At 40.8% G+C, this 27,913-nt stretch overlaps 1 protein-coding gene across 1 annotated transcript in view; it reads left to right on the top strand.

Annotated features, from left to right (window-relative positions):
• The window catches only part of LOC116466985 (uncharacterized), a 262,684-nt gene that overhangs the window by 220,033 nt on the left and 14,738 nt on the right, over positions 1–27,913 (top strand). The window contains exon 6 of the mRNA XM_058437551.1: positions 22,616–22,720. Within this exon, the coding sequence (XP_058293534.1) occupies positions 22,616–22,720 (105 nt within the window). The remainder of the gene's footprint in view (positions 1–22,615; positions 22,721–27,913) is intronic.

Consider the following 27,913-nt stretch of genomic DNA (forward strand, 5'->3'; position numbering starts at 1 on the left):
TTTCTGGTGTGGGCATTTAGTGCTATAAATTTCCCTCTAAAACCTGCTTTAGCTGTATCCCAGATATTCTGCTATGTTGTCTCTGTTCTCATTGGTTTGAAAGAACTTCTTCTGCCTTAATTTCATTATTTACCCAGTAGTCATTCAGGAGCAGGTTGTTCAGTTTCCATGTAATTGTGCGGTTTTGAGTGAGTTTCTTAATCCTGAGTTCTAATTCAATTGCACTGTGGTCTGAGAGACTGTTTGTTATTATTTCTATTCTTTTGCATTTGCTGAGGAGTGTTTTACTTCCAGTTATGTGGTCAATTTTAGAATAAGTGTGATGTGGTGCTGAGAAGAATGTATATTCTGTTGATTTGGGGTGGAGAGTTCTGTAGATGTATGTTAGGTCCACTTGGTACAGAATTGAGTTCAATTCCTGAATATTCTTGTTAATTTTCTGTCTCATTGCTCTGTCTAATATAGACAGTGGGGTATTAAAATCTCCCACTATTATTATGTGGGAGTCTAAATCTCTCTGTAGATCTCTAAGAACTTGTTTTATGAATCTGGGTGCTCCTGTATTGGGTGCAGATATATTTAGGATAGTTAGCTCTTCTTGTTGCATTGATCCTTTACCATTATGTAATTCCCTTTGTCTTTTTTAATCTTTGTTGGTTTAAAATCTGTTTTATCAGAGAGCAGGATTGCAACCTCTGCTTTCTTTTGCTTTCAATTTCTTTGGTAAATATTCCTCCATCCCTTTATTTTGAGCCTATGTGTGTCTTTGCACATTAGATGGGGCTCCTGAACACAGCACACTGATGGGTCATGACTCTTTATCCAGTTTGCCAGTCTGTGTCTTTTAATTCGGGCATTTAGCCCATTTACATTTAAGGTTAATATTGTTATGTGTGAATTTGATCCTGTTGTCATGATGCTAGCTGGTTATTTTGCATATTAGTTGATACAGTTTATTCATAGTGTCATTGATCTTATATTATGGTGTGTTTCTGCAGTGGCTGGTACTGGTTTTTTCTTTCCATATTTAGTGCTTCCTTCAGGAGCTCTTGTAAGGCAGGCCTGGTGGTGACAAAATCTCTCAGCATTTGCTTGTCTGTAAAGGATTTTATTTTTTCTTGACTTATGAAGCTTAGTTTGGCTGGATATGAAATTCTTGGTTGAAAATTCTTTTCTTTAAGAATGTTGAGTTCAGGAGTGGTGGCTCATGCCTGTAATCCCAGCACTTTGGGAGGCCGAGGTGGGTGGATCACAAGGTCAAGAGATTGAGACCATCTTGGCCAACATGGTGAAACTCCATCTCTACTAAAAATATAAAAATTAGCTAGGCGTGGTGGCATGCCCCTGTAGTCCTAGCTACTTGGGAGGCTGAGGCAGGAGAATCACTTTAACCTGGGAGGTCGAGGTTGCAGTGAGCCAAGATTGCACCACTGTACTCCAGCTTTGTGACAGAGCAAGACTCCATCTAAAAAAAAAAAAGAATGTTGAACATTGGCCCTCACTCTCTTCTGGCTTGTAGGGTTTCTGCAGAGACATCTGCTGTTAGTCTAATGGGCTTCCTTTTCTAGATAACTTGACCTTTCTCTCTGGCTGCCCTTAACATTTTTTTCTTTGTTTCAACCTTGGAGAATCTGATGATTATGTGTGCTCTTTTTGAGGAGTATCTTAGTGGTGTTCTCTGTATATCCTGAATTTGAATGTTGGCTTGTCTTGCTAGGTTGTGGACATTCTCCTAGATAATATCCTGAAGTGTGTTTTCCAACTTGGTTCCATTCTCCCCGTCACTTTCAGGTACACCAGTCAATCATAGGTTTGGTGTTTCCACATAGTCCCATATTTCTTGGAGGCTTTATTCATTACTTTTCATTCCTTTTTCTCTAATCTTCCCTTTGCACCTTATTTCAGTAAGTTGATCTTCATCCTCTGATATCCTTTCTTCTGATTGATCGATTCTGCTGTTGATACTGTGTATGCTTCACGAAGTTCTCCTGCTGTGTTTTTCAGCTCTATGAGGTCATTTATGTTCTTCTCTAAACTGCTTATTCTAGTTAGCAGTTCATGTAGCCTTTTATTAATGTTCTTTGCTTCCTTGCATTGGGTTAGAACATGCTCCTTTAGCTCGGAGGAGTTTGTTATTACCCACCTTCTGAAGCCTACTTCTGTCAGTTCATCAAACTCATTCCCCATCCAGTTTTGTTCCTTTGCTGGAGAGGAGTTGTGATCCTTTGGAGGAGAAGAGGAATTCTGGTTTTTGGAATTTTCAGCATTTTTGTGCTGGCTTTTCCTCATCTTCATGGATTTATCTACCTTTGATTTTTGAGGCTGGTGACCCTTGGATGGGGTTTTTGTGTGGGGGTCCTTTTTGTTGATGTTGATATTGTTGCTTTCAGTTAGTTTTTTTTCTAACAATCATGCCCCTCTTCTGCAGGTCCACTCCAGACCTTGTTCACCTGAGTATCAGTAGTGGAGGCTGCAGAACAGCAAAGATTGTTGCCTGCTCCTTTTTCTGGAAGCTTCATCCCAGAGGGTCACTGGCCTGATGCCAGCCAGATATCTCCTGTATGAGGTGTCTGTCAACCCCTGTTGGGAGGTCTCTCCCAATCAGGAGGCACGAGGGTCAGGTACCCACTTGAGGATGTAGTCTGTCCCTTAGCAGAGCTCGAGTGCTGTGCTGGGAGAATCCTCCTTGTCTAGATTAGCTGCTCTCGTCAGAGCCAGCAGACAGGAAAGTTTAAGTTGGCTGAAGCTGTGCCCACAGCCACCCCTTTCCCCAAGTGCTGTGTCCCAGGGCGATGGGAGTTTATCTGTAAGCCCATGACTGGGCCTATTACCTTTCTTTCACAGATGCCCTGCCCAGTGAGGAGGAATCTAGAGAAGCAGTCTGGCCACAGCTGCTTTGCCGCTCTGTGGTAAATTCCACCCATCCCAAACCTCCCAGCCTTTTTAGCACTGTCAGGGGAAAACCACCTATTAAAGCCTCAGTAATGATGGATGTCCCTCCCCCCACCAAGCTTGATCATCCCAGGTTGACTTCAGATTGCTGGGCTGGCAGTGAGAATTTCAAGCTAGTGGTTCTTAACTTGCTGGGCTCTGTGGGCATGGGACCCGCTGAGCAAGACCACTTGGCTCCCTGACTTCAGCCCCCTTTCCAGGGGAGAGAACGGTTCTGTCTCAGTGGGGTTCCAGGCGCCATTGAGATACGAAAAAACTCCTGCAGCTAGCTCAGTGTCTGTCAAAACAGCCACCCAGTTTTGTGCTTGAAACCCAATGCACTGGTGATGTAGGCACACAAGGGAATCTCCTGATCTGCCGATTGCAAAAATCATGGGAAAAGCATAGTATCTGGGCTTTGTAGCACAGTCTCTCATGGCTTCCCTTGGCTTGGGGAATGAGGACCCTGGCTTCTTGCATTTCCTGGGTGAGGCAATGCCTCACCCTGCTTCTGCTCACCCTCTGTGGGCTGCTCCCACTGCCCAGCTGGTCCCAGTGAGATGAACTGGGTACCTCAGTTGGAAATGCCAAAATCAGTTGCCTTCTGTGTTGGCCTCTTTGGGAGCTGCAGACTGGAGCTGTTCTTATTCAGCCATCTTGCCCTCTTGCCCCCTTTCAGTATTGAAATCCTCAAAATCATCTTTGGAGAAAGGTGTAGACCTGCCTCCTGGACATTCATATTTATCTTTGGCAAATAAACCTAAAATGATTAAGACTCACCTTGGTTATTTTTATTGATTTACACTGCTATAACACTTTATGCTTCCCTAATTACAATTTACCACTTACTAAATTTTTATAGTGGTCCTATACTGCTGCATAACAGATTTTAATTTATTTAAAATAAAGGGCAGCCTTTGCAATTTTTGTTTTCTCCAAAGTGACAACATGTGTCTTGTATATCATAGGCAATCAGATATTAGTGAATTGAAACTGATTGTCCTACAACTCTATCCTTTCCTTTTCTGCTCCTCAGTCATTTGGGCTCTTAGTATTTCCTGTCTGTCGTAATTTGATAACATCCTAACCGATTTGGCTGAGTTCATCTGTTTTCATTCTACATATTGTATGATAATAATTTTATAACCCAAGGCAAATCATGCCTTTTTTTCTGCCTCAAACACAATATTGCCTTCTAAATAGGATCGGTCTCCTCAGTATGACATCCAAGATCCTCTCATCTCTTTGCCCTATCTACTCAGTGTCTACTCTAAATTCTGTGCATTTGTCTTGGTACCTGAAATGAGGTCTGTGGTATCATAGTACGTATAGGAATGACATTAATAAGTTACACTGGGGTAACTGCACACAACTGCTTATGACAGGAATAATAGACATAGGGTTTCTGGCTGCTTCATTCTTCACCCGGCTGCCCCAAAAGTTGAGGAGAAGTTATGTAATCACAGCTATAACCTATTTAAGACACAACTTGGAGGCAGCTTTGTACCATGATTACACACCATTTGGCTTTCATTTGTGTTGTCTCCTTTTTTAGGAAATACTGCCCTCCACCAATTCCATGGGCTCCCCCTGCCGCATTGCTTTCATTGTTAAAATGTATACCAATCTTTCAAGGCCTGACCCTGATGTTGCCTCAAAACTTCTATCTGACTCCTTTCTCTAAAATTGTGTTTTGATTTCTGTTTTCCCCATAGCATTTTATTTATATATTTTTAATAAAACTACAAATAATCTCTGGTATTAGGCATATCCTTGTTGCCTTCCCTTCCTTTAAGTCCATAAGGTTGCAAATCTTTGATTTGCATTCTATTCACTATTTAATCTATTCGCTTTTTAATCTTCTTTAGCAGACAAACAGTAGCCTGCACATAGAAACATAGAATACACTTTTTTTGAGTCGACTTGCTGGGTATCTCATAAAAGTAATGTTTTATGCTATAAATAGAAGGGAACAATTAGATTGATAGTGTTTCTTGTCATTTCTTTTAAAAAATAAATTATTAAAATAATTAGTTAAGTGGTTCTCAAACTTTAGTGAGAATAACCTAAACAGCTTATTGAAACACAGATTTCTAGGTTCCAATCCCAGAGGTTTTTTTTTTTTTTTTTTTTTTGAGACAGAGTCTTGCTGTCACCCAGGCTGGAGTGTAGTGGCGTGATCTCAGCTCAGTGCAAGCTCCCAGAGTTTTTATTCAGTAGGTGTGGGATGGTTTCCAAAATTAGCACTTCTAACAAGTTTGCATGTGATGCTGATAGTGCTGGTCAAGGGATTACATTTTGAAAATGCTGCATTGAGCTGCAGATATGCTTGTTTGGCTTTAGGAGTTCTTGTGAAAGTATCATTTTAGAAGGATATTTTTTGAATATGCGTGACAGGGTAGAATTGTTGGGTGATATAACAAAACCAGAGGTTACGTTTTCTGACTTCAGCCATTCTTTGTTAGGCTTATGCATAGGAAATAAAAATGTTCCTTTGGGATTTACTCTTTTGCATTTCTACTGGTAGTCTTAAACTCCAAATGTACAATGCTGTGCAGAGAAGGTACTCCCTGTGCAGCATGCGTCTTGGAGCCTCTTTATTTTGCTTATTATCCACTAGAAGCCAGAAGTCACCAACCCTACATTAGATTAATGTCCAAGTTCTGGAGGACAGTAGGGAGAAGGGCCAGGTTGTCTTACTCTGCTTCCATCTTGAAAATGAGTGATTACAACAAATGTCTGGTAGAGGAGAGGACAACTAAGAGCGAGAGAGACACATGTTCCTGGGGCCAAATAATTTCCTTCTTATGCCCTGTGAAGGGCATTTACCCCATAAAGAACAGTCCATTATTAAAGACAGTGTCACTTTAATTATGTTGCTAGTTTACCAGGGCTTTATGGATGACACTTGTGAAGCTGGCCATCATTTATAACACTGCTTCTTGGGATAATGCATTCTGATTTCCAAATAGCTAATTTGGAAATCAACTCAGGGAACACAACCTGTCTGCAAATTGGGTACTGCTTGTACTGCAGTTTCTAGAGCATATTTGTTCTACTCATTTCCTAAAGTGGCTCATTTGTATACAGCAGGGTAATAATACAAGCAGGTGCTTAGTCTGTGCAAAGAAATCGACAATTTCCTGTGGATATTGTTTATTCGCATAGAGTGGAGACAATGATGTAAAAACCTTGTGGCAGTTGCAGATTCTCCTTCTGGATCAAAGGAGGGGTAAAGGCTATGTCTGTTAGCTAACACTACAGTGTTATGAGTGCACTAAAGGTACTGAGTAAGTAGTGGCCTCTCTGGGATGTGTTTGGCTGGTAGGCAGGTGGAGGAGGACCCTTAGGAAGTAAGGACTGGAAGAAGAGGAGTACACTGTCTGTGACACACGGTGATGGTCCAAAAACAGTGACTAAGAGGGTTATGAATGTTCATTTAACCAAATTTTGTGTGGATATCTGCACAGCATTAGCAATAATAGCTAAGTAAGTGGTTTTGAGTGTGTAATGTGGTGATCTATTTTCACCAAATAGGTTCCCCAGGAAGCTGACTCTGAGCCAGAGATTGGCATGCAGGATATTTATGAGGGTGAGCTCTTAGGATCAAAATCTATATTACTCAGGGTTTTTGAGAGAAATAGAAATAATGTTTTACCTGTTATCTGGGCATCCCTTGGCCCAGTCAAGTTGACACATAAAATTAACCATCACAACATCGACAAGAAAAAGCAAGGAAGCAGGACTGGGCTGTTCCCCCAAAGCTTCCCTCAGCCAGGGCTGTGGGGGGCTCTGAGATTGGGATGACCTCTCAGCATTTCCCTGGTTTGGGCCAATGCGACTGGCTTGTATTCTTCTGTATCCATCAGTTTTTGGATACAGGCTGTCCCTTGGGAAAGGGGTTGTGACTTTGGCTGAGGAAATTCTCAGAGAGGGCTGAGAGTGTCTGCCAGTAGCCAGACATGTATCCTTCTGTTCTGAAGGGAGGTCTGAGTGTCAAGGCAGAGCATCCATGACACCTGTTCAGGAAGTAGGAATGTCTATGGGCAGCTGGGAATACATAGAATAGGCTCTCTCTGTAGGGGAGGATCAGAGGTCCTTAGCAGAGGTCCATGGTTGCATGTGAATGAGCAATTACAGGGCACTGGGCATGTTAAAATGAACTGGAATAATATAACATGGCCTTGATTTATTGAACTTCATCAATATGTTCATCAGCTCATATATAGTATTGCTAACCCATACAGTAGCCTCAAAAGTAAGTACTGTTAACTCCACTTTACAGAAGAAGGCTTAAATAGAAAAGTGCTTGCTCATGGCCAGATATGTGATAGATGCCTGCAGCGACTCCAACACCAAGTCTCTTTCTGAAGCTCCTGCTCTTTTGACTCTGTTCCCTGAACAGACTCTGGAAATTTAGTCACACAAATTTTCAAAGCCAGGACAAATCCAATAGTAGCTTCAGAATGGCTGAGCACAGGCTGCAGGAAACCATCCCAGGGTGCCGGGATTGAGGATATGTGTTCCTAATGATGAGTGAGCCAAGGCCCCGAGGGGAGCTTAACCCACAGATGGGCAGAGCTGGGGAGGAGCGATGGCAGACAGTGGAGGCAAAACCTTGGTGTTTCCAGCTCAGAATGAGGTAGCTGGCTGACTGAAATATAATGATTTGTTATTGGAGAATCAGGGTTGCCAATTAAACTCATACTACATTGAGCTGTGCAAAGGGCTTGTAGCTCTATTTTCTACAGAATAGCTCCTTTGAGAACCTCTTTCTGTCTAATTAGTGAGAGGGGAATAAAATATCTAAATTTAGTCATTCTAATTCAATAATTTATATGATCTCTTAAGGTAAATCAGTTTCTTTTAGATCAAATCCTAATCTTTCAGATTGTTACTTCCTCACTCATATTTTCTTCCCATATGATGTTGGGATGTATGGAGGTATAAGTGATTTGGCCTGATAGTGTTGGGGAATAATGATGGGGGCTCCAGGAGCCACGAGCAGGTCCTGGCACTGCCTCCTCTTCTTGTGGTAGCAGTTTCCCTCATTCTACTTGTCTGCTCAGGTCAAGTGGAGTTTTTGCTCATGCCTCAGTTATATCCCAGGGGACCTCCCTGAAGACTCAGCCTCAGCTTACCTTTGATGGGCTTCTGGACCTCCCTGAAATCTGCTTGCAACTGATCTGATTCCCAACTCTGGTCATTCCAGCACCTTCCAGTGTCTGTGCCATTTGACTTTTATAGCAGATACCTACCTTGCCATCCAGCACTATCAGCTACCTTCTGCATTGCTCCACAATTCATGTGGAAACATGAAACTATTGTCCATGCTTCTCAAGAGCTGAAGCCACCTCCAGAAAGACTCTAGTAAGGCCCAGGCCTTCCATCTCTAACCAACAGTGATGCACCACCTCTCTCATTCTGCAATGGTCACTCCTGTGCTGAGGTGAGGACAGCTTCTAAATCATCACCTCACTATCTCAGACAGAAATGGGGTCAGAGGACACCAACTTTTGGCTTGATTCCCAATCTCATTACCTTGTTGCCTGCATTAATCGAGGGGAGGACAGTGAGATGTTTTGTCTTTTTCTTCCTCCTGCTGTCTTCCCACTGCTGCAGTGCCAAGCTCCCATGCTCCTCCTCCCATCTCATGGGAACCTGCCACTTCCTCATAGGCCTTTCCCCTTTTCTTCTTTTTCCAGATCAATGATGGTGGAATTGCTACTAGGGGGCAGGGAGAAGACTGAAAACACATCAATTTAATATTCCCAAATATTCCTTTTCTATAAGCTATGGCACACATAATGAATCATCTTTCTTTGCACCCTTTCTCAGCATCCTGTTTTTGCAGTGCAATGCAAAAAATGTACTATTTGCCTGAATTTCCCCTGACTTATGATGCCTCTGAATTAAATACTTGCCAAACTGGAGGAAAAAGCCTTTCTAAAACTTTGCAAATAGATGAATTGCTGAACTCAATAATTTAAGGAATCTCTTGGTTGCTTCATTGTGTGGTAACAGTAATAAGAAAAAGAAGTTATAGTTAAATTTCTCAGAAATTGAAATATTCATACATTGAAATATTTCTGATATAATTGTAAGGAGTACTTTTAAGCCTGTGGTGTAAGATCAGAATCTAACAGGTCAAATGAGCAATTTAAAATAATTAATATTAATGACTTTTTTAGTCATTCAATTTCCTTTAAGACCTCATCAGTATGTAATTTACTTTCATCCCCTACTAAGAGGCCATTTCTAACATTTGACAGTGTAACTGTGTTTTTTTTTTCTTACAAATTTAGTATTCTGAAGTGCTGTGTAGTTGACAGTCTTCTACTCAGTGTGTCCTCCCGAAACAGCAGACCTGGTGTTACCTGGAGCCTGTTAGAAATGCAGAATCTTTGGCTCACTCCAAACCTACTGAATCAGAAGCTGCATTTTAACAAGATCCCCAGGTGACTTGTATGCACATTAAAGTATGAGAAGCACTAGTCAGCGACACTGGAGAAAACCCTGCAAAGAGGCATTATTAAATTCACTCAGTGTGTTTTTATAAACCATTTATAACAAATAATAAAATGAAGTGGAAGTAAATCATCCCTTTGCACTCTGGTTCTTATAATATTATTTTTCAAATCTGTGCTCACTTCCTTCCCCTAACTAAAAAAAGAGACAGCTGTTCACTCTGTGCACCTGGGTTAACCCGGGTCCAGGCTCAGTTAGGTTTCTGCATCAGTCAAGCCAGCTAAGCACAGCTGTGGCATAGCTTCAAATCAGCAGTTCTTCAGGCCACCTGTTACAACAAACTACATTAAAACACTCCCAAGCAATCTTGTCTCCAATTCCTTCCTCCCCTAGCCCCCAGTAGTATGCCATAGTAATTGAAAGCAATATAAATTACTTGTCAAAAGTAAATCTCTATGAAGAAAAGCAGCTGTGTTATATTGAAAGGACCTAATTTCACTAAATAGTTCCCTTCCTCCACATCAGTTAAAACCACAGGAGAGAGGGGTGGGACGATGGGTTATAAAATTCCCTGAAATCCCACCAGAAGAGGCCTCTACAGCCAAAGCAAAATGAGGATCTAAACAAGAATCTTGCTCATGTAGCCAAGCCCAGAACTGCCGGGATAATTGAGGATAAGAGTTGCTTTGTTCTGCCTTCCCACTCCCTGCTATTTTCTCCTTCTCAACCCCCCATTTAGCTTTACCCTCAGCGATTACTCTACCTTTTTAGCATTCCAAGAATACCTCTAAGCATCTACCCTTTCTGTGTACACCCACCCTTTCCTGCTCAATAGTCTTGTTTCTTGGTTAACTCAGTAGCGAGGCTATTGAGTCCTGGCCTAAAGCTCACATCTTCAAAGACAGGGGACCAGAACCATAAATGGGCACACTCAATAGCATGCAGCAGAGGTTTAGGAAGAAAAAGGACAATGAGGTCACAGAATCCAATGCACCTCATGATAAGTGGCAGCTTTTGGCTTTGATTAGGGAGGTCCAGCAATGATAAATAAAGATGATAACAGTAGTTATATTGGAACGCCTATGTCATGTTCATTTATTTATTACAGAGCTTTGAGGGAGGAATTATTATCATCACCATCATCACCGCTTTAGAAAACCAAAGCTCTAAGAGATTTTAGAAGATTTCCAGTTAGTAAACTGTTGTATTAGAATTAACACCTAAATCACTGCTCTTGTTACAACAGCCTGCTTCCCTTCTGGGTGTCTCAGCAGATGGGCACAGCATGAATACAGACATGTCTGGCAACAAGGTGATATGTGGATTTGCAGCCAGGTAGTCATATGGTGGGTATTAGGAAAGTCTGCCTGGAAGTAACAGAACATCTGCTGTGGGCCTAGGGTTCAGGGGCAGGACTTGAATGCTGAAAGTAAAACCAAAACTAAGTAGGGTCTACTCTTAGGAGAATTAGGGTTCCTGACAGTTGTCAATTGTGGACCCTCAATTCAGGTAGAAGTAGTCATCTGGAATACAATGTGGGGACTGAGTTCTAGCAGGCAGTGACTAAGAACTAGGCACAGCAATGGAGGAAAAGAAGGAAACAAGGAAGTAGGAAAAACATCCCATTTTCACTTGAGACATGGACCTGCTGAAACCTGCCCAGTTGCCCCATAGAACTGATGTTTATGGGTTTTTTTTTTTTGAATAAACATAGAAATGGACTTTCCCAGTCTTAAAACTTGATACAATTATATTTGTCTTATCTGAGTTCCTTCTTGAGGAAACCAGCCCCCAGGCCTCCCAGATGGTATCAAGGAACTGAAACTCACCGGACCACCATATCCAGATAATGAGAAACCAGACCCTTTATCCCTCATGATATCCTTACCCCACCCTAATTTCTGTTAACCTGCATGTGATTACCATTCTTCCCTGCTATATAAACCCCTAATTCTAGTTGGTTGAAGAAATGGATTTGAGACTGGTCTCCCATCTCCTTGGCTGCAGCATCCAAATAACGTCTTCTTCCTTGGCAATACTCATTTTGTCTCAGTGATTGACTGTCTGTGTGGTGAGCAACAAGACCTAGATGGAACCCCTGGTGTTTCAGTAACACTATGAATGGAGTGAATTGTGGAATTCCCTCTACTAAGCATAGATCTGGTCCTAGAGACTAGGATGTAGTGGAGTGTGAAGGTGGAGATGAAAACAAAGATGGAAAAGACATTTTCTGGGGTTTTCTTTTGTGGTACTAGAGATTTAAGTGGAAATTACAAAGAGTCTGACTTAAGCTAATTATAAAAGGAATCCTCTAAGAATCCGGACTCCAAGTTTAAGACCAGCCTGAGCAACATAGCAAGACCCTGTCTCTATAAAAAATAAAAATAAACAAACAAAAAATCGGGACTCCAAGGTGGAATAGAATGCTGTATGAAGGCATTATGTTTCTATCCCCAGAACTTACAAAAACATTTCCGTGCTTATTAGGCATTTAATGATTTCTGTCACACTTCTGATAACAATCTAAACTTTTACTGTGGCCCTGAAGCCCTATCTAATGTGTCTCCTGTCTAGCTCTCTGATCTCCTGTCTATCAATTTCTCTATACTCACTATTCTCTGTCAGGGCTGCTTGACGGAGGTGCTGGTATTTTGGTTGGGAAAATTCCTTCTGGAGTTTTTTCAAATACTGCTAGATATTTAGCATCCCTGGCCCCTGTTCACAAAATACCAGCAACACCCCCTTGCTATCACGTGCCCCCACACACTTCTAATGCTCCAGGGGAGACTTGATCTGTGGCTCCCTGGCATCCCTTCACTTTAATATGTGAAGCTCGTTCCTGTCTCAGGGCTATCACACTGGCTTTGAATCTTCTTCCCATGATATTTCATATTCTCGTTTTTCAGTCTACATACCACTTCCTCTAAGGGCATCTCCCAGCCCTCGTTCAGAGCATTTATCATGATCCGAAATTACTTTCTTTGACTTTTCCTCTTTTTCCTTTTTCTTCCCCTCGCTAGAATGAAATCCTTATGAGAAGGAAATTGTGTACTTCACGTTCACCACTGTACATTGACACACAGAAGACTGCTTCATGTGTGATAGATCTTCAAATGTTTTTTGAATTTTATGAATTAAGGAAATGGAATTTTGAATATTATGAATAAAGGGATAGATGATCACTTTCCAAGATTATGTAGAGGAGGTTTCTGCATTAGGTAGAAAACTGTATTCCTTATCAATGTAAGACTTAGCTGTTCTTTTCTGTAGCTTCTAGAGTGTTTGAAGGAGAAAGAATTTTGCTCACTGAGCTTCTAATAAATTTTAGTGGAACACATATATTCAAACCATAGTGTCTCTCAAGTTAATGTTGAATAAATGATTTTAAAAGAAAAGTCAGTTAGAAAAGCCAGGTACTTTTTCTAAAGGTCAGACTTATTTTCAAATTAAAGCAACATGGCCAAGATTAACCCCTAATCCCAACCTTAAAAAGTTAACCAGGTTTGTTCTCCTCGTGAATGTATTCTCATGGGGTGATGCTAATGACACTTAGCCTCTGGGGCCCCTCACTTACCCAAGGCCCAGAGAGAGTCCTTACCATTATGTTATTCATAATATTTATTCTTTTTTTGAAAAAGAGAAGCCCAAAATTGTATAAGCCTCAGGCTCCACAAAATCTGTATCTACCTCTATATATACTATTAAAGTAGACATAACTCCCTCTTGGTTATTGCAACCCAGGAAAAAAGAAATGGACAGTGGCAGTGGGGGTGGGGGGTGGTGGTGGTGCTTTTTTCTATTTTCAAAGACTGTTATTTAAAATGAACAAGTGATGGAAATATCCATGCCTGAAAGTAGGGTGACCAAATGAACACACTTAAGTGCTAAAAGAGTGGAATATTTTAAAGAACTAGCTGCCGTGGAAGCTGATACAACATAAATTATATATACAGATAAACTCAACATATTTTATGGCTTTTAATGTGGATATATGGCAAATTCCCTCTTCTTCATATTTTCCTCCTTTGAGGGTGACTTTAAGGATTGTAAATGTTTTTTTTTCTTTTTTCTTGGAACGATGTAATAAGGACTTATGAACAGAAGACATGTCTGTGTGCCAGGCAGCTGTGAGACAAAACCATGGATCTCCTCACTGTAACCCCCCAGACCCAGGGCTTATATAACCTAGGGAAATAGTGATTCAGAAGGGATGTGTAGGACAGTTGAGGTACAAGAACATCAAGGTTGTTTCACCCAAGGGCAGGATTTATGGTAAGTGCCTGCTTTTACACAAGGAACAAGAGATAAACTAGAAATTTTAGAGGCCTTCCTGGAACTGGGGTTAATCAGAAGTCAATATGGTAGCTTAGCATCCAAGATGGAGTGGCTTTGGCCTCCACACTCCATCCCCTTAATTCAGCTCTTAACAGTTTCATCTGCCTTCCTCTTCTGTGATGGTCCCTGAGCCTTTAGGGAAGATGCTTGATATGGTATAGGTTTAGCAGTAGTATGTTGGCAATGGAAAACAGAACAGGCCTACTGAGATTCCAAATGAGGGAGATTCCCAGGCTTTGTTGAATCATCTCTAGTTTTTGAAATACTGTGACTTCAGTTTTCTCAGAAGAAGTAAAACAATGAAAGAGATACTAATAATTTGAGTAGTAGAATTATAATGCATACCAGGATTAAAATCAAAAGAGAATTTGAGGCCAGGTGGGGTGGCTCATGTCTGTAATTCCAGCACTTTGGGAGGCTGAGGTGGGTGGATCACTTAAGGCCAGGAGTTTGAGACCAGCCTGGCCAACATGGCAAGACCCCATCTCTAATAAAAACGCCAAAAATTAGCCAGGCATGGTGGTGCAAACGTGTAATCCCAGCTCCTTGGTAGGCTGAGGCATGAGAATCTCTTTAACCCAGGAGGCAGAGGTTGCAGTGATGAGATTATGCCACTGCATTCCAGTCTGGGTGACAGAGTGAGACTCTGTCTTTAAAAAAAAAAAAAAAAAAGAATTAGAATGCCAGAAAAACAAAAACACAAAAGAACCTATTCCATTAAGGAGCTAACTAAAGGCATCATGAAGAAAATTAAAATCCAGTTCTTTAGAGATTTGTTGCAGTCAAAAAATAATTCAGGATTAGCTCAAATTTTAGGCAACTAATAACTCCAAAACAAAGATTAGGGCTAGCATCTAAGTTTTTCTCTCTATAGTTTCCCCATTTCTGCCAAGGATAAACCATACTAGGACAAATTTATTTTCAAAATAAATTTTAGTTTTATTATACTTGGCGTGATTATTTGTATAAAGTGTAGCGAGAATACTGATGGGCCACATAGGCTCTTTTTAAGTTGGCTTTGCTGGAACTTTTATAAGAAATTTCCGACTTTTTAAAAGCCTCAAGGCAAGAAGCCAAGCCAAGGATTTACCATAAAACTGTGCTTGTAATGCCTCTCTTCTCAAGGTCCCAAAATATCTTGAGGTTCCTGAGCCTGTTAGAAAGTGATATTCTTTTTTTTTTTTTTTTTTTTTTGAGATAGAGTCTTGCTCTGTCCCCCAGGTTGGAGTGTAGTGGTGTGATCTTGGTTCACTGCACCCTCTGCCTCCCTGGTTCAAGCAACTCTCCTGCCTCAGCCTCCTGAGTAGCTGGGATTACAGGCACCTGCCCCCACACCTGGCTAATTTTTGTATTTTTAGTAGAGATGGGGTTTCACCATGTTGGCCAGGCTGGTCTTGAACTCCTGACCTCAAATGATCTGCCTGTCTTGGCCTCCCAAAATGTTGGGATTACAGGCGTGAGCCACCGTGCCCAGCCAGAAAGTGACATTCTTTACTTACCACAGATCAGGAACCTTGTAATGGAACAATTTAAACAAGATACCAGGCTAGTCTTTTCAAGGGGCTTTTTATTGGCTCTATAAAGTTGACTTCAATTCCTAAAAGCAATCTGATCATATCTGAAAATATGCTAATCCAGTCAAAGCCTTGGAAAAATAACCAGTGTCTCCAATTGTGTTCCATTATAAAAGAAAACACATTCTTACTGAATTTATGCAAATAACTAGATTGCCACAAAATAAGAATACTCCTGAATAGTTTCCAAATTTTGGAGAGCTCAGGTAGAGAAAAAGATAAATTTTGCTCTTTTTGAGTATTTGAAAAAATACTCAACTTCTTGGTAAAAGAAAAACTTCAGCTGAATTAAATTAGTGTTTAATTGAACAATGAAAGATTTGCAAATCAGGCAGCCCCCAGAATCACAGCAGCTTCAGAGAGACTCCAGGGATACCTCATGGTCAGAACAAATTTATAGACAAAAAAAAGGGAAGTGACGTACAGAAATCAGAAGTGAGGTACCGAAACAATTGGATTGGTTACGGCTCTGCAGTTGCCTTATTTGAACACAGTTGGAACACTCAGCAGTGTGTGAGTGGTTGAATTACGGCTGCTGGGATTGGTCAAGACTCAGCGACTGTTACAGGTGCATACTCCTAAGTTAGATTTTCAATCTTGTCTACCTATTAAGCTAGGTTGCAGTTCATCCATAAGGACTCAAATACAGAAGTATGGAGTCCTTCTCAGGCCATATCTACTTTGCTTCAACATTCTCTAAGCTATAAATAGCTCAAAAGAAAGAAGGATTTCCTTGATTCTTCTTCATTTGGAGTAGCAGCCTTCCAACAGAATGTTGCCCATTCACCTGGGAACTGCCATCCACAAATCAAGCAGCTCTTTGTCAGTCAAGTGAGACCTGTTTATAAGGTACTGTGGAATCCAGTGGCTCCTCACACAGTTCCAGAGTTAGTCCTGTGGAAAAAGGCTTTCTGCTTATGACTGTCACTTCCTTGCACTTCCCAGGTAGCAAGATCTTATAAACCAGTTGCGTTTTCTCATGGAACTCTTTTGGCCATTGCTATCCCCATTAGCACAGGAGTAGCTTCATTTAATGTCCCATAGCAAGACAGTAAATGCCCCCCAATTGGAAATTCTCTAGTCCAAAGTGCCAGTAGTCATTGTTGGGAGGTGCTCACAAGCTTCTGCCATAGCCCCAGTAAATGCTCCACAAACAGCTATTCAGTGGAGAATTCATTTTGACCAACACTCCAGCTTCCACTCTACACTCTGTGGGCTCAGGCAGTCTTAATTCCCATTTAGCATGTCCAATTAATATTGCTCAAAGGGAAGATTTACATGCCTTCTTTGTTTACAGTACTATATAGGGGAAGCGTTCCCTGTTTAGGTACAGCATCTGTTTTCATAAAAGGTTTAGTTGACCCTTCCCTTCTTTTTTCTCTTAGTTTCACCCCTATCAACTTTTTTTTTTTTAAAATAAACATTTTCAATAAGCAGTTAAAATTTTTCACCTTCCTAGGATGAGTCCTTGGATTCTATATATATATATATTTTGCTTTTCCCCATGCTCTTGTTAATTATCCTAATGTTTTTATTAGCGTCTGTAAAACAGATGAGGGGAAGTTAAACCAGCACATTTGATACAGCTTCCTTAACTGTCTTTCAGTTTGCAGCAGCAATGGTGTGCCCGTGCAGGAGGGGACCCCTTAACTGCAGTACTTCACATGACCTGGGTAAAGGGCATATTCAGCAGGTGAATATCCCTGTCATCATAAAGCCAGTTCCACCTGGCTTGCATACAAAGCATAGCAGTTGCTTCATCTAGGGTGCTCAATTGGGCATTTATAGGGAAAGTTGGGAAATCCCCCTTCTCAGGATACGCAGACCTTACAAATGTCTTTTATCCGGTCCATCAGGCCAGCTATTGCCTCTGGAGTAGCCTCCTGTGTCTGGATTATATATAGCCACCTGTGCTGTGGGTCCTGCATCGACCCAAACAGGCTCTTCTACTCTGCAGCATTTAAAACCAAAGATACTGCCCCTAAATTATTACTCTCACAATCCATTTCAGTAAAGGTTCCTTAGGAAGTGGATAATACCGATCTTCAAAATAGACCAGTTCTTTCACATTATACCTTCTAGTTTCAGTCGTTACTTGGTTTTGCCCTTCCCTCACATGAAATATCAGATACTCACATACATACACATTATATACACATTATACACATGACACATGTTGTTTTCAGCTGAGCTTTTTTTTTTCTTCTTTCTTTTTTTTTTTTTCCAGAGATGGGGTCTCGCTCTGTCACCCAGGCTACAGTGCAGTGGTGTAATCATAGCTCACTGTAGCTTGAAGTCCTGAGTACTTTCATGGTAACCATAGGTCTCAGAGGTACTTTCTTTTGTCCCTGCCATAATTTTCCCCTTCATGGGTAGTTTTGAGGCTAGGGGCCAGAGCTCAGACAGACTCACATCTGAGCTTGGTTTAGCCTCAAGACCCAACCCAGTGCTCTCTTTTAATTTCATTTCAGCCATTAGGGATAACAATAAGAGAGGAATTAAATATTTCACTTTCTGCTTCTTTGTGTGCCTTTCCTAATGCAGTAAGAGAACCAACTTCCCAGGGTTTGATCCATCCCTGAATTCCTCTGCTAACTTTTACCTTTAGTAACTGAATGCCGCACAGCTGCTGCTCCATACTGGAGTGACCATGTGGCCAGCTAGGAATCAAAAGCTCCTCATTCTCTACATCATATCATTTTTCCTTCATTTTGAAACAACCTTTAAATAACCTCTAAACTAGGCAAAATTATTTTTCCGTTAAGCCAAAACCATACATCTGTGTTCCTTTATAACCTTCTTTACCAAAGCACATCTTTCTTTATACATTCTGTATATAGAATTATATCTAGTAGTTTTAATTACACATATTAACTACTATTTTAACTCTTAGTAACCCCAATTTCCAGTGAATAACCTAGGACTATTTAATATAATATGACTTTAAGATTTTAACTTACTGAAAAACATTTGGAAACTAGTTTCGTTTACCAAAGATTACTAAAGTCACAGCAACTAAAAGGCATTTCTATTTTTTCTGAGTTCTTTCATATATTTTGGCAGTGAAATATCACATGCATATGACACATCTTATTTTCAATTTAGTTTCTTTTTTCTTTTTGTGTTTTGTTTTGTTTCCTAAGATAAGGTCTTGCTCTGTCACCCAGGCTGGAGTGCAGTGGTGTGATCATAGCTCACTGTAGCCTTGAACTCCTTAGGTAAGTGATGCTCCCACCCCAGCCTCCTGAATAGCTGGGACTACAGGCACACACCACTGAGCCCAGCTAATTTTTAAATTTTGTGTAGAGATGTGGTCTCATTTTGTTCCTCAGGGTGGTCTTGAATTCTTGACTTCTAGCAGTCTTCCTGCCTTGGCCTCCCAAATTGCTGGGATTACAGGCGTGAGCCACTGCACCTGGCCAGTTTGTTTCTTAATTCAATTACTGACTTTAGAGTGGAGCCCTTTAAGGAAAAGGGCTAAAAAAGTATGCAGTTTTTTAGGGCCTAATATTTATTGGAAGGCAGAACACTCACATCCTCTCGAAAGCCAAAGAAATCAGATTACACAATACAAAAGAGAGAAGAGTTTTAGACCTGAAAAGAATCTGTCTGCTATGCAACTCTTGGGGTTCCATTAAGAAAAACAGAGGCTCCTCCCAAAAAGGAGTCTGTGGTGCCTTTTCTGTTTTCTCCCAAGGGAGTCCAGGCTGTCAGAAATTCCTTTTTTTTTAGGTCTTTTATGTGGCATTGAGAGTGGCAAGAAAAAGAGGGACAGCCAGAAGCAAATGGAGAAACAGAATTCAGTTGACGGAGTTTAACAGAGAAAAAACAGAGACCTTATAACAACACATGTGTATACATATATACCCCAATACTAGTTTTCACTAAGTTATACATATATACCCCAAATACCAGTTTTCACTAAGTTGACTTTTGACTATGGAGCTCTTAAAAAAAAATCTTTTTTTTTTTTTTTTTTGAGCCGGAGTCTCGCTGTGTCGCCCAGGCTGGAGTGCAATGGCGTGATCTCGGCTCACTGTGAGCTGCTCCTCCTGGGTTCACGCCATTCTCCTGCCTCAGCCTCCCGAGTAGCTGGGAGTACAGGCACCCGCCACCACGCTCCGCTAATTTTTTGTATTTTTAGTAGAGACAAGGTTTCACCGTGTTAGCCAGAGTGGTCTCGATCTCCTGACCTCGTGATCTGCCCGCCTCGGCCTCCCAAAGGGCTGGGATTACAGGCGTGAGCCACCACGCTCGGCCAAAAAAATCTTTTTTCTAATTGTAATTCCTACTCAAGCCGTTTTACTTTTGCTTCTGATGCTAGCAGGGCTCTCATCGTCAAAAGAGCACCTCACAGAAGCAGCCATCCACTGCAGCAGCTGCCCTTCCTTAGTGCATGTGATGGACAGCTTTCCGCTGACAGTCGCTCTAAACGTGCCTATGTTTTTGACGTGTCCCGTACTCATGCATAAGTGTCTGAAAGGTGAGCCACACCATTCCAGGAAGTGACAGCCACCTAGGACCTCCCCCATGGATGCTTCATTCCCTTTGCTCATTTCTTGGTCTTTCAGCTCCTGATCTGGCTCGCCACATGTTTCGTGGTAGCCAGGTCTATGCAAATCTACCCCCAAGTCCATGGCAGCTGACAGGCTAAAGAAAGAGGATGACAAATCCAGTTTCTTAGAAAGAAACATTTAATAGAGACTCACAAACAGAAGCCATGTCTGTATCCCGGGTGGTGGCTAGACAAGATGGCGGATCCCCACCCCAAAAGTTTCTGTAACTTTCAAAAGGTCAAGACCTAGATCAGCACTAGCAAAAGCAGCAGGAACAACTTTAGTGAAATCACTAAAACAGAATTCGCACAAGGAACTCAATGTCTGTACAAGTGAGTAACCTCTAAAACAGCAGTCCATAAGGGTAGGATCGGGGGTGGCGGTCAGAGGTTCTCTTTGAGATTCTGAACACTTTATGGATGCTCCATCCAGAAAAAGGCATAATCAAATTTTGCATATGATTTCGGGGCTTGTTAGATTCCTCTGGAAGTCCATCCATGGTATGAAACTTGGCTAACCTTTGATTTGTCACTCAGCCCTCCATTTACTCAGCTCCATTCACACTTAGATGATTATATATTATACATTATATTGTATTCCTTGATTTCAATAGAATATTATCTAGGAGACATACTAATATTTTGGTTATTTACTGTATTTGAAAGACACAACTTCTTTCTTTTTTTTTTTTTTTTTGAGGTGGAGTTTTGCTCTTGTTGCCCAGGCTGGAGTGTGGGACCATGTTCTCAGCTCACTGCAACCTCTGCCTCCTGGGTTCAAGCAATTCTCCTGCCTCAGCCTCCCAAGTAGCTGGGATTACAGGCTCCCACCACCACGCCTGGCTAATTTAAAAAATATTTTTAGTAGAGACGGGGTTTCACCACGTTGGCCAGGCTAGTCTCGAACTCCTGACCTCTGGTGGTCCACCCGCCTTGGCCTCTCAAAGTGCTGGGATTACAGGTGTGAGCCACTGCACCCAGCTGACACAACTTCTTTCTAAATAATCTTTATGTAACTTATAAGTTATAATCCTTATTATCCTGACATATAAGTATGACCCAATCTTTGAATTTAGTTTCTTTGTTTACTCGTCAAATAATCTCTCTCTCATTTTTAATTGTAAGAAATTAGTTCCGTAAAATAAGTGAGCCTGAAAGAAAGAGAACAGGATCTGATAATGGAGTAGTTTTTATCAGACTTATCTTCCCAGTAGTCGCACACTGTCCCACTCACACACAGTCACACTCAGTGCCTTCCCAGGGGCAGCCCATAGCAGAATAGGATGCACACTGCTCTGGGATGGAAAGGCAAGACTTCAAGGACTGGGCTGCCTAGCCAAACCTCTTTGATGTGTTGCATGAAATTTTTGAAGTTTTTATGGATATTGGAGGCAAGAAGAGATACAATAAGAAGCTCAATTAACTAAATGACTTAATCTTTTATCAAAACTTCATCTCACCCTGAATGGGCTTTCAGTCATCTCCCTAGTCCCACAAGTGAGCACTGAGGGATCCTTGCCCTGGAATTAGTCAGTTCTCTGTGAATAGGCATTTAAGAACGTTTCTCTCTGTAGCTAGAATGTCAGGTCGGCTACCCGGGCATTTACTTGGTTTCTGTCCTGATAGAGCCCAAGTGCTTATGTGATAACCTAATTCTCTCACCTTGTCGTCCTGTTCTTATGATATTTAAAAATTCTTTTCCTTGACTTATTCTTCAATAATTGTGTCATTTTGGCTCCTGCCAGGTTAGCAGCTTCCTTGCTTTCGATTCTGACTTCATTGTGTCCCCTAATCCCTAAATGCCTACTTGATTTCAGCCCACTTCCTTGCTGACCTCCAGTGGCACTGGCGTGTGTACAGACACACTCAGTTCCATTTACATGTACCCAAGGGTGTGCACTCACTTAGCCTCACGATCATTGACACTCACATCCCCACTTTCCCACAATCACTTGCACTCAGTGTCCTCCATTTACTCAGCCCCACTCACTCTCACCCAACCATACACACTTGTTCCATTCACTCACACTCCTGGTCGTTCCCTTCACACACTTTCACACTCATGATCGGCCACCCGACTGCCCTCCATTTAGTCCTACTCGGTCTCACCAAGCCCCATCCATATGCACACCAGAGTCAGCTCACTCACAGTCGCACAGTCAGTCCCTCAAATGCAGTCACTCCCTCAGAGACTCCTTCCCTCTCACTCAGGCACAATGTCTCATTCATCCTCAGTGCCCTTCACACACTTCATATACACACTGGGTATGTGTCACACCCAGTCACACAAACTTCAGGCACAGCCAGTCCTACCCACACTTATTCACACTTATTTCACTCATGCCCAGCACCACCCACTCACACCTAGTCACACGCACACATGGTCCTGCACAGTTCCAGTATACCTAGCCTCACACAGTCCTACGCATACCTAGTCACACTCAGTCACGCTCACACATGGTCCCGCACAGTTCCAGTACACCTAGCCTCACACAGTCCTACGCATACCTAGTCACACTCAGTCACACGCATACATGGTCCCACCCACTCACACTCACACCTAGTCACACTCACATATGGTCCCACACCGTTCCAATACACCTAGTTTCACACAGTCCTACTGACACCTAGTCACACTCAGTCACACTCACACATCGTCCCACACAATCACACTCACCCTAGTAATACTCTATTCTACTATCTCTCAGAGAATTCGACTCTATTCCACTCTCCGTGTCATTTGTCCCCTCAGGAGGATGCAGCATTCAAGGTTCTATCTTGGAAGCAGAGACTGGGCTCTCACCAGATGCTGAACCTGCTGAGCACCTTGATCTTCCACTTCACCTTCATCAGAACTGTGAGAATTAACTTTCTATTATTTATAAATTATTCAGTCTAAGATATTTTGTTATAGCAGCAGGATCAGATTGAGACAAGGAATTTATACAAATTTGGACTATGCGTGAATCCGCAGGAATCCAAGTGGCACAAGAATCTAGCACCAAAAGGGCAGCTCAGGGAAAGCTGATTCAGTTTAACGTTCAAAAGAAGAGGCAAAACTAATTCTAGAAACTTGTTCCCTTGAGATGCTTGGAGACGTGCCCTGGTTTAGAAAGAAAATACAGAATGGAAGCTTTGCTCTAAAAGACAGGTTCTTGCATTAGGAAAAGGGTTACTTCGGACTCATTGGCTCTAAATAAATTAGTCAGGAGAAAACTAATGAATGTTACCATGGAATTATCAATAGGACTTAGCCTTCTCAAAATAGTTGTGAATGGGATGAAAGAGCAACAATGAGTTAACCAGAGAGACTCGAAGGTGTTAGTTAGAAAAAAAAAAATGTCGTATAGAAACAAATGTTGGTACAAACATACAAGTAAAATTTTCAAACGTGTCATTAATAATTTCATTGTATAATTAATTTCTAGGGTGCTAAGAATTCTGAATTTATTGAGGAAATGTCTGATTGCAACAAAAGAAAACTTGTCTGGCTTTGGGAAGCAACAAGCTTAGGAAAAAAATTAAAGGCATCTTTACTAGAAGTTCAAGGTGAAAACATTGCATTTTTTCTAGTACTTCACTATGTAATCTAAAGATGTTTGGAAAGGAGCCAATGAATTAAAAATATAGCTAGAGGAAACTGTTCAGGGAGAAGACTTGTGGCGGTAGCAGTCTGTGCAAACATTCTCTTTCTCTTTCTGTCTTTCCAAGCAAAAATTAAACCTTGATTATTCCTTTATAAAAATAGGGTATTCCTTTGCCAGTGAAATGTGGGAACTGCTTCTCTTTAGCAGCATAGTACCCAATTATTCTCATAGAAAATAATTTTTTTACATAATATAAAAAATATACTGTCTTCTTGGTGTGATTGTTCTTTTTGTGTGTACAGATAACCCCATTTAAAGTAATATTTGAAACCCTATCTTGGATTTCTTGAGGGTTTCTGGTTTGATTAGGCCATCTGAGTAGATAAGTAAAGAAATGATGCCAATGTGGTGACACAAGAAACAATATTCAAAGGTAGACACAACCCAGGTGACATTTCTCATTGCTACACGTATGTATGTACATGTGTATGTGTGTGCATATTTGCATACCTTTGGGAAGATACAGGTGTAGCCAGAATGTTATCACATGGTCATCATTATCAAAATTCTCACAATATATCCATCTCTTCACTTTTTGAGCTCATGGTAGATTGAATTCCACGATTTCATGGTTCTATTGTATCTGTGTGGGAACCATGTGACTAGTTTTAAGTAAATATTTATGAGCAAAGGTGACTTTGGTTACTCTCTGGTTAATTGCAAGTCTCTCTGGGGCACCCTTTAACTCTGTGATGTTTGAGTGGTGACTGCTTTATGAGCCTGAGTCTCTGGATAACTAAAAGGAGCAGAATCCCCTGTTAACCTGTTATGGACATGAGTAAGGAAGAAATCTTTCTTGTTTGAGTCATCAAAACTATGGGATTGTTTGTTATTGCAGCATACCCTAGCCCTATTCAGACTTCTATAATCTGATAGTAAGGGCGGATTTGGGGACAATTTACCAAAAGCAGAATTATAATTCTGGTGACTCAGTTTGGGAAAAGAAGTTCTATTTGACATCCAGAGATTCCATCTCCAGAAATAAAGAGCAATTGCTTCAATTTTTACAGATTCCTATTTGTTTTTGGACTAGACTCCAAAGAACTTGTTGTACCATACAATTTTTAAGAAACTTAGGCTGAATAAATTACCTGAAAAATTCATTTTTGCCTGTAGAGCTGCTCATGGACTATGTTGAATAGTAGAAACCAGTTCTTACCACATTGGTTATACTATAGGCAATGCTAGTTTTTCTTAGCAAAGTTGAACTAACTATAACTTTGATTTATAATATATGTTAATATGATTCAAAAATGACAGTCCTTTTGTTTGGGTCTTTCACTGAACACATTGCAGAGTTGTACAGCCGAAGATATTGTAGAGAGGGTTGGGGGGTGCCTAAAAATGCTGAGTTTGTTGGCAGAATCGAGATGACTCCTAATTTCTAACAGTGTCATTTTTCTGAGGCAGGAGCCAAATGTTATATTGTTTTAACCAAGCTTCTTGAAATATTAGTCTATAATTTCTTTCCTTGCTTTCTGACATTCTTACTTACAGTCATTAAGTTTTAGTCACCATCCCAACACCAAACATGCACTGGAAAAGGTCTCTAATTTACTCCAGAGCAACAAGATCTTTGGGCACATTTCGGACTTACTATTTTGATCTCCTGGAAGCTTTAGAAACTGACACATAATTGTTTATGTCAACTTTATTGGATCCCAGGGTCCCCGTATATTTGGATAAACATTATTTCTGGTGTGAAACAACAGACTGAGGTTGTTTCTGGATGAGATTAGTGTTTGAATTGGGAGACTGAGTGAAGCGCATTGCCCTTCTCAGTATGGCTCTGCATCTTACCATCTGCGGAGGGACTGGACAGAACGAAAAGGTGGAGAAAGGGAGAATTTGCTCTGTCTGCTTGAGCTGGGAAATTAATCTCATCCTGCTTTCAGACTGGGGTTTCCACCATCTGGACTCCTGGTTTTTGGGCCTTTAAGCGTGGGCTGGAACTATACACTGGGGTTTCCTAGGTTTCTAGCTTGCAGTTGGAAGATTATGGGACTTCTCAGCCTCCATAATTATGTGAGCCAATTCCTGTAATAAATCTCTTTATACAGATAGATATAGATGTGTATCTGTATATATGTCTATCATCTATTTATCTGATCGTCTATCTATTTGTTCTGTTTCTCTAGAGAGCCCTGACTGATATACTAACCAATCATTGCCTTCTTGAAACTCTTTCCTACCATTGTTCCTTGACAGCAGTCTAGCTTGGAGATTCTATTTCTTCACTGGAATCTTCTACTCCATATCCTTAGGCTCCTTTTCCTCTCCTTACCATTTAAATATTGGTTATTATTATTTTCTTTTCATTCCACTACCTGAATGCTGATGATTTACAAATCTTTGTGTCCATCATAAAGCTTAGTCATGGGTATGAGAAGTACATTAAAAATATGCACCTCCTGATACTTTGATTAGGATGTTCTATAGGGCTTCTATATTCAACCCATCCAACAGAATTCATGATCTTCCCCTCCCTAAACATCTCCACTCAAAGTCTGTTCTTTCTTTTATATTTCCATTCTTGAGAAATGAAACCTCCATCTGCTGAGCTATTAAATCAGAAACATGAGAGTAATTATAGAACCTTAATATATAAGTGTTTAAATACTATTGTTTCAACTGCCTAAATATCTCTTAAATTTATCTCTCCCCCAGTGTCCTCATTAAAGCTTCCATATTTCTCTTTTTTCCCATGAATTAGTAGAGATGCTCCCTGACCAGTTCACTTTCCTCCTGTCTTAGCTTCCCAATTTACCTTCCACAGGGCGGTCAGAATGATCTTTCCAAAGACAAATCAGAATGTTTCCCTTTCTTCAGGAAAAACCCGTCAATGTTTCTGCATTGATTTAGGATTATACTCCAAACTCTTTTATATGGTACACAATGCTCCTGAGGGCCTACAACTTTCCTGGTTTTAGCCCTGAAATTCTCACCATCACAGGCAAAGCCTCATTCCCTGGGCAAACTGCAGTGGTTTATCATCCTAGCTCAAAATATCTTTTTCATTCTGGTCTTCTTGACTTGTCTTCAAGGTTCTACTTAAGTTGATTTTTTCTAAAATCGTATCCCAACCAATTTTTTCTCTAGGCTGAAATGTGTATACAGTACTTGTATGTCCTCTAAGAGAAGGGGTTATTATATTCTACTTTAATCTGGTCTTGCTGTACTTTGTGCTTTTTAAAGAGAGATGCTCTATTGTTTTCATCTCTACATCTCAAACACATCTAGCACAGTGATTAGCAGATAGCCACTGATAAATATTTGTTGTATGATATTAGAAAAACTCAGGGCATCCATCTTCATGCTGTATTCAATAAGTAACATAACTCTTTGCTGATTAACTTACTATTTTCACATTTTTATTGTTTTCACTTTGAAGTACAATCTTTTATTTTTCCTCTTCTATTTTACTACCATTATTTAACTCAAAAATAGTGATTATTTTTCTTGTACTCTTAGTAGAACCCCCGTAATATGTTTAAACTCATTTGAATATCTTCCTGCTTCTTCCATCCTAAAAGACTTAGACGTGTTTGGAACAATTAAGAATATTTGCAAAAAGGATTTCTTACAACACTTAGTGAGGACCAAAAATGTACCAGGTTCTGTGAAACCTAAGTGTAAACTGAGGAATTTTGACTTCTGCCCTACAAAAATTTACAATCCAGTCAGTAAAGCTGAACAGTCTAGCCTGAAAATCTATTTTAAAGCTGTTTTCCCCCAGTCCAAAGATAGAACCTTGAAGTTTACTGCAAACCCCTTTTTTTTTCTTCTCCTTAGTCTTAAAATATGGCCTTGGAGTGTACTTTCTTTGAAACACCATGTCCCTCCCTTTCCTGCCATACACTCCCTCACCTCGTGCACATTTATCTAACTGTATGCTTGTATCTAATTATGTGCTTACTTAGAAGTTCCAAGGGGCTAATCTTAAAACAGATAAAGCATAGAGACCCAGCTGCCAAATTCCAGAGATTACCTTAAGGCAGTTAGTCATCAACCCGGCCAGTGCTGAGATGACACCAGCCTGTGCTCCAGATGGCTCAAGGCTTGAGATAGCACAAAACATGCAGACCTTGGACTCAGCGTCCTTCCCTCATGCCTCCCATTCCAAGTTCCCTTTTGTAAGCCCCTCTTCCCAGCCTAAAGTTTGAAGTGGTTCCTAGAGGCAGAAGCCAGCTGCATCCCCACTGTTAGCTTTAGAAAATAAGTCACTTTCCTTTTCACTGCACTTCATTCTTGTTGCTGCTTTTGCAAGTGGTGAGTAGCTGAGCATGAGCTTCGTTACAAGGCAAGCATATGCTCTTAAGAATTTCATTTTAAAAAGCCCAAAATTATGAATGTATAATCTAATGACCTTGGAATCTCTTCCTGTAATATACAAAATGTCTTTT

This window comes from Hylobates moloch, unplaced genomic scaffold (genome assembly GCF_009828535.3).
Source record: "Hylobates moloch isolate HMO894 unplaced genomic scaffold, HMol_V3 SCAFFOLD_4, whole genome shotgun sequence".
Classification (NCBI taxonomy): domain Eukaryota; kingdom Metazoa; phylum Chordata; class Mammalia; order Primates; family Hylobatidae; genus Hylobates; species Hylobates moloch.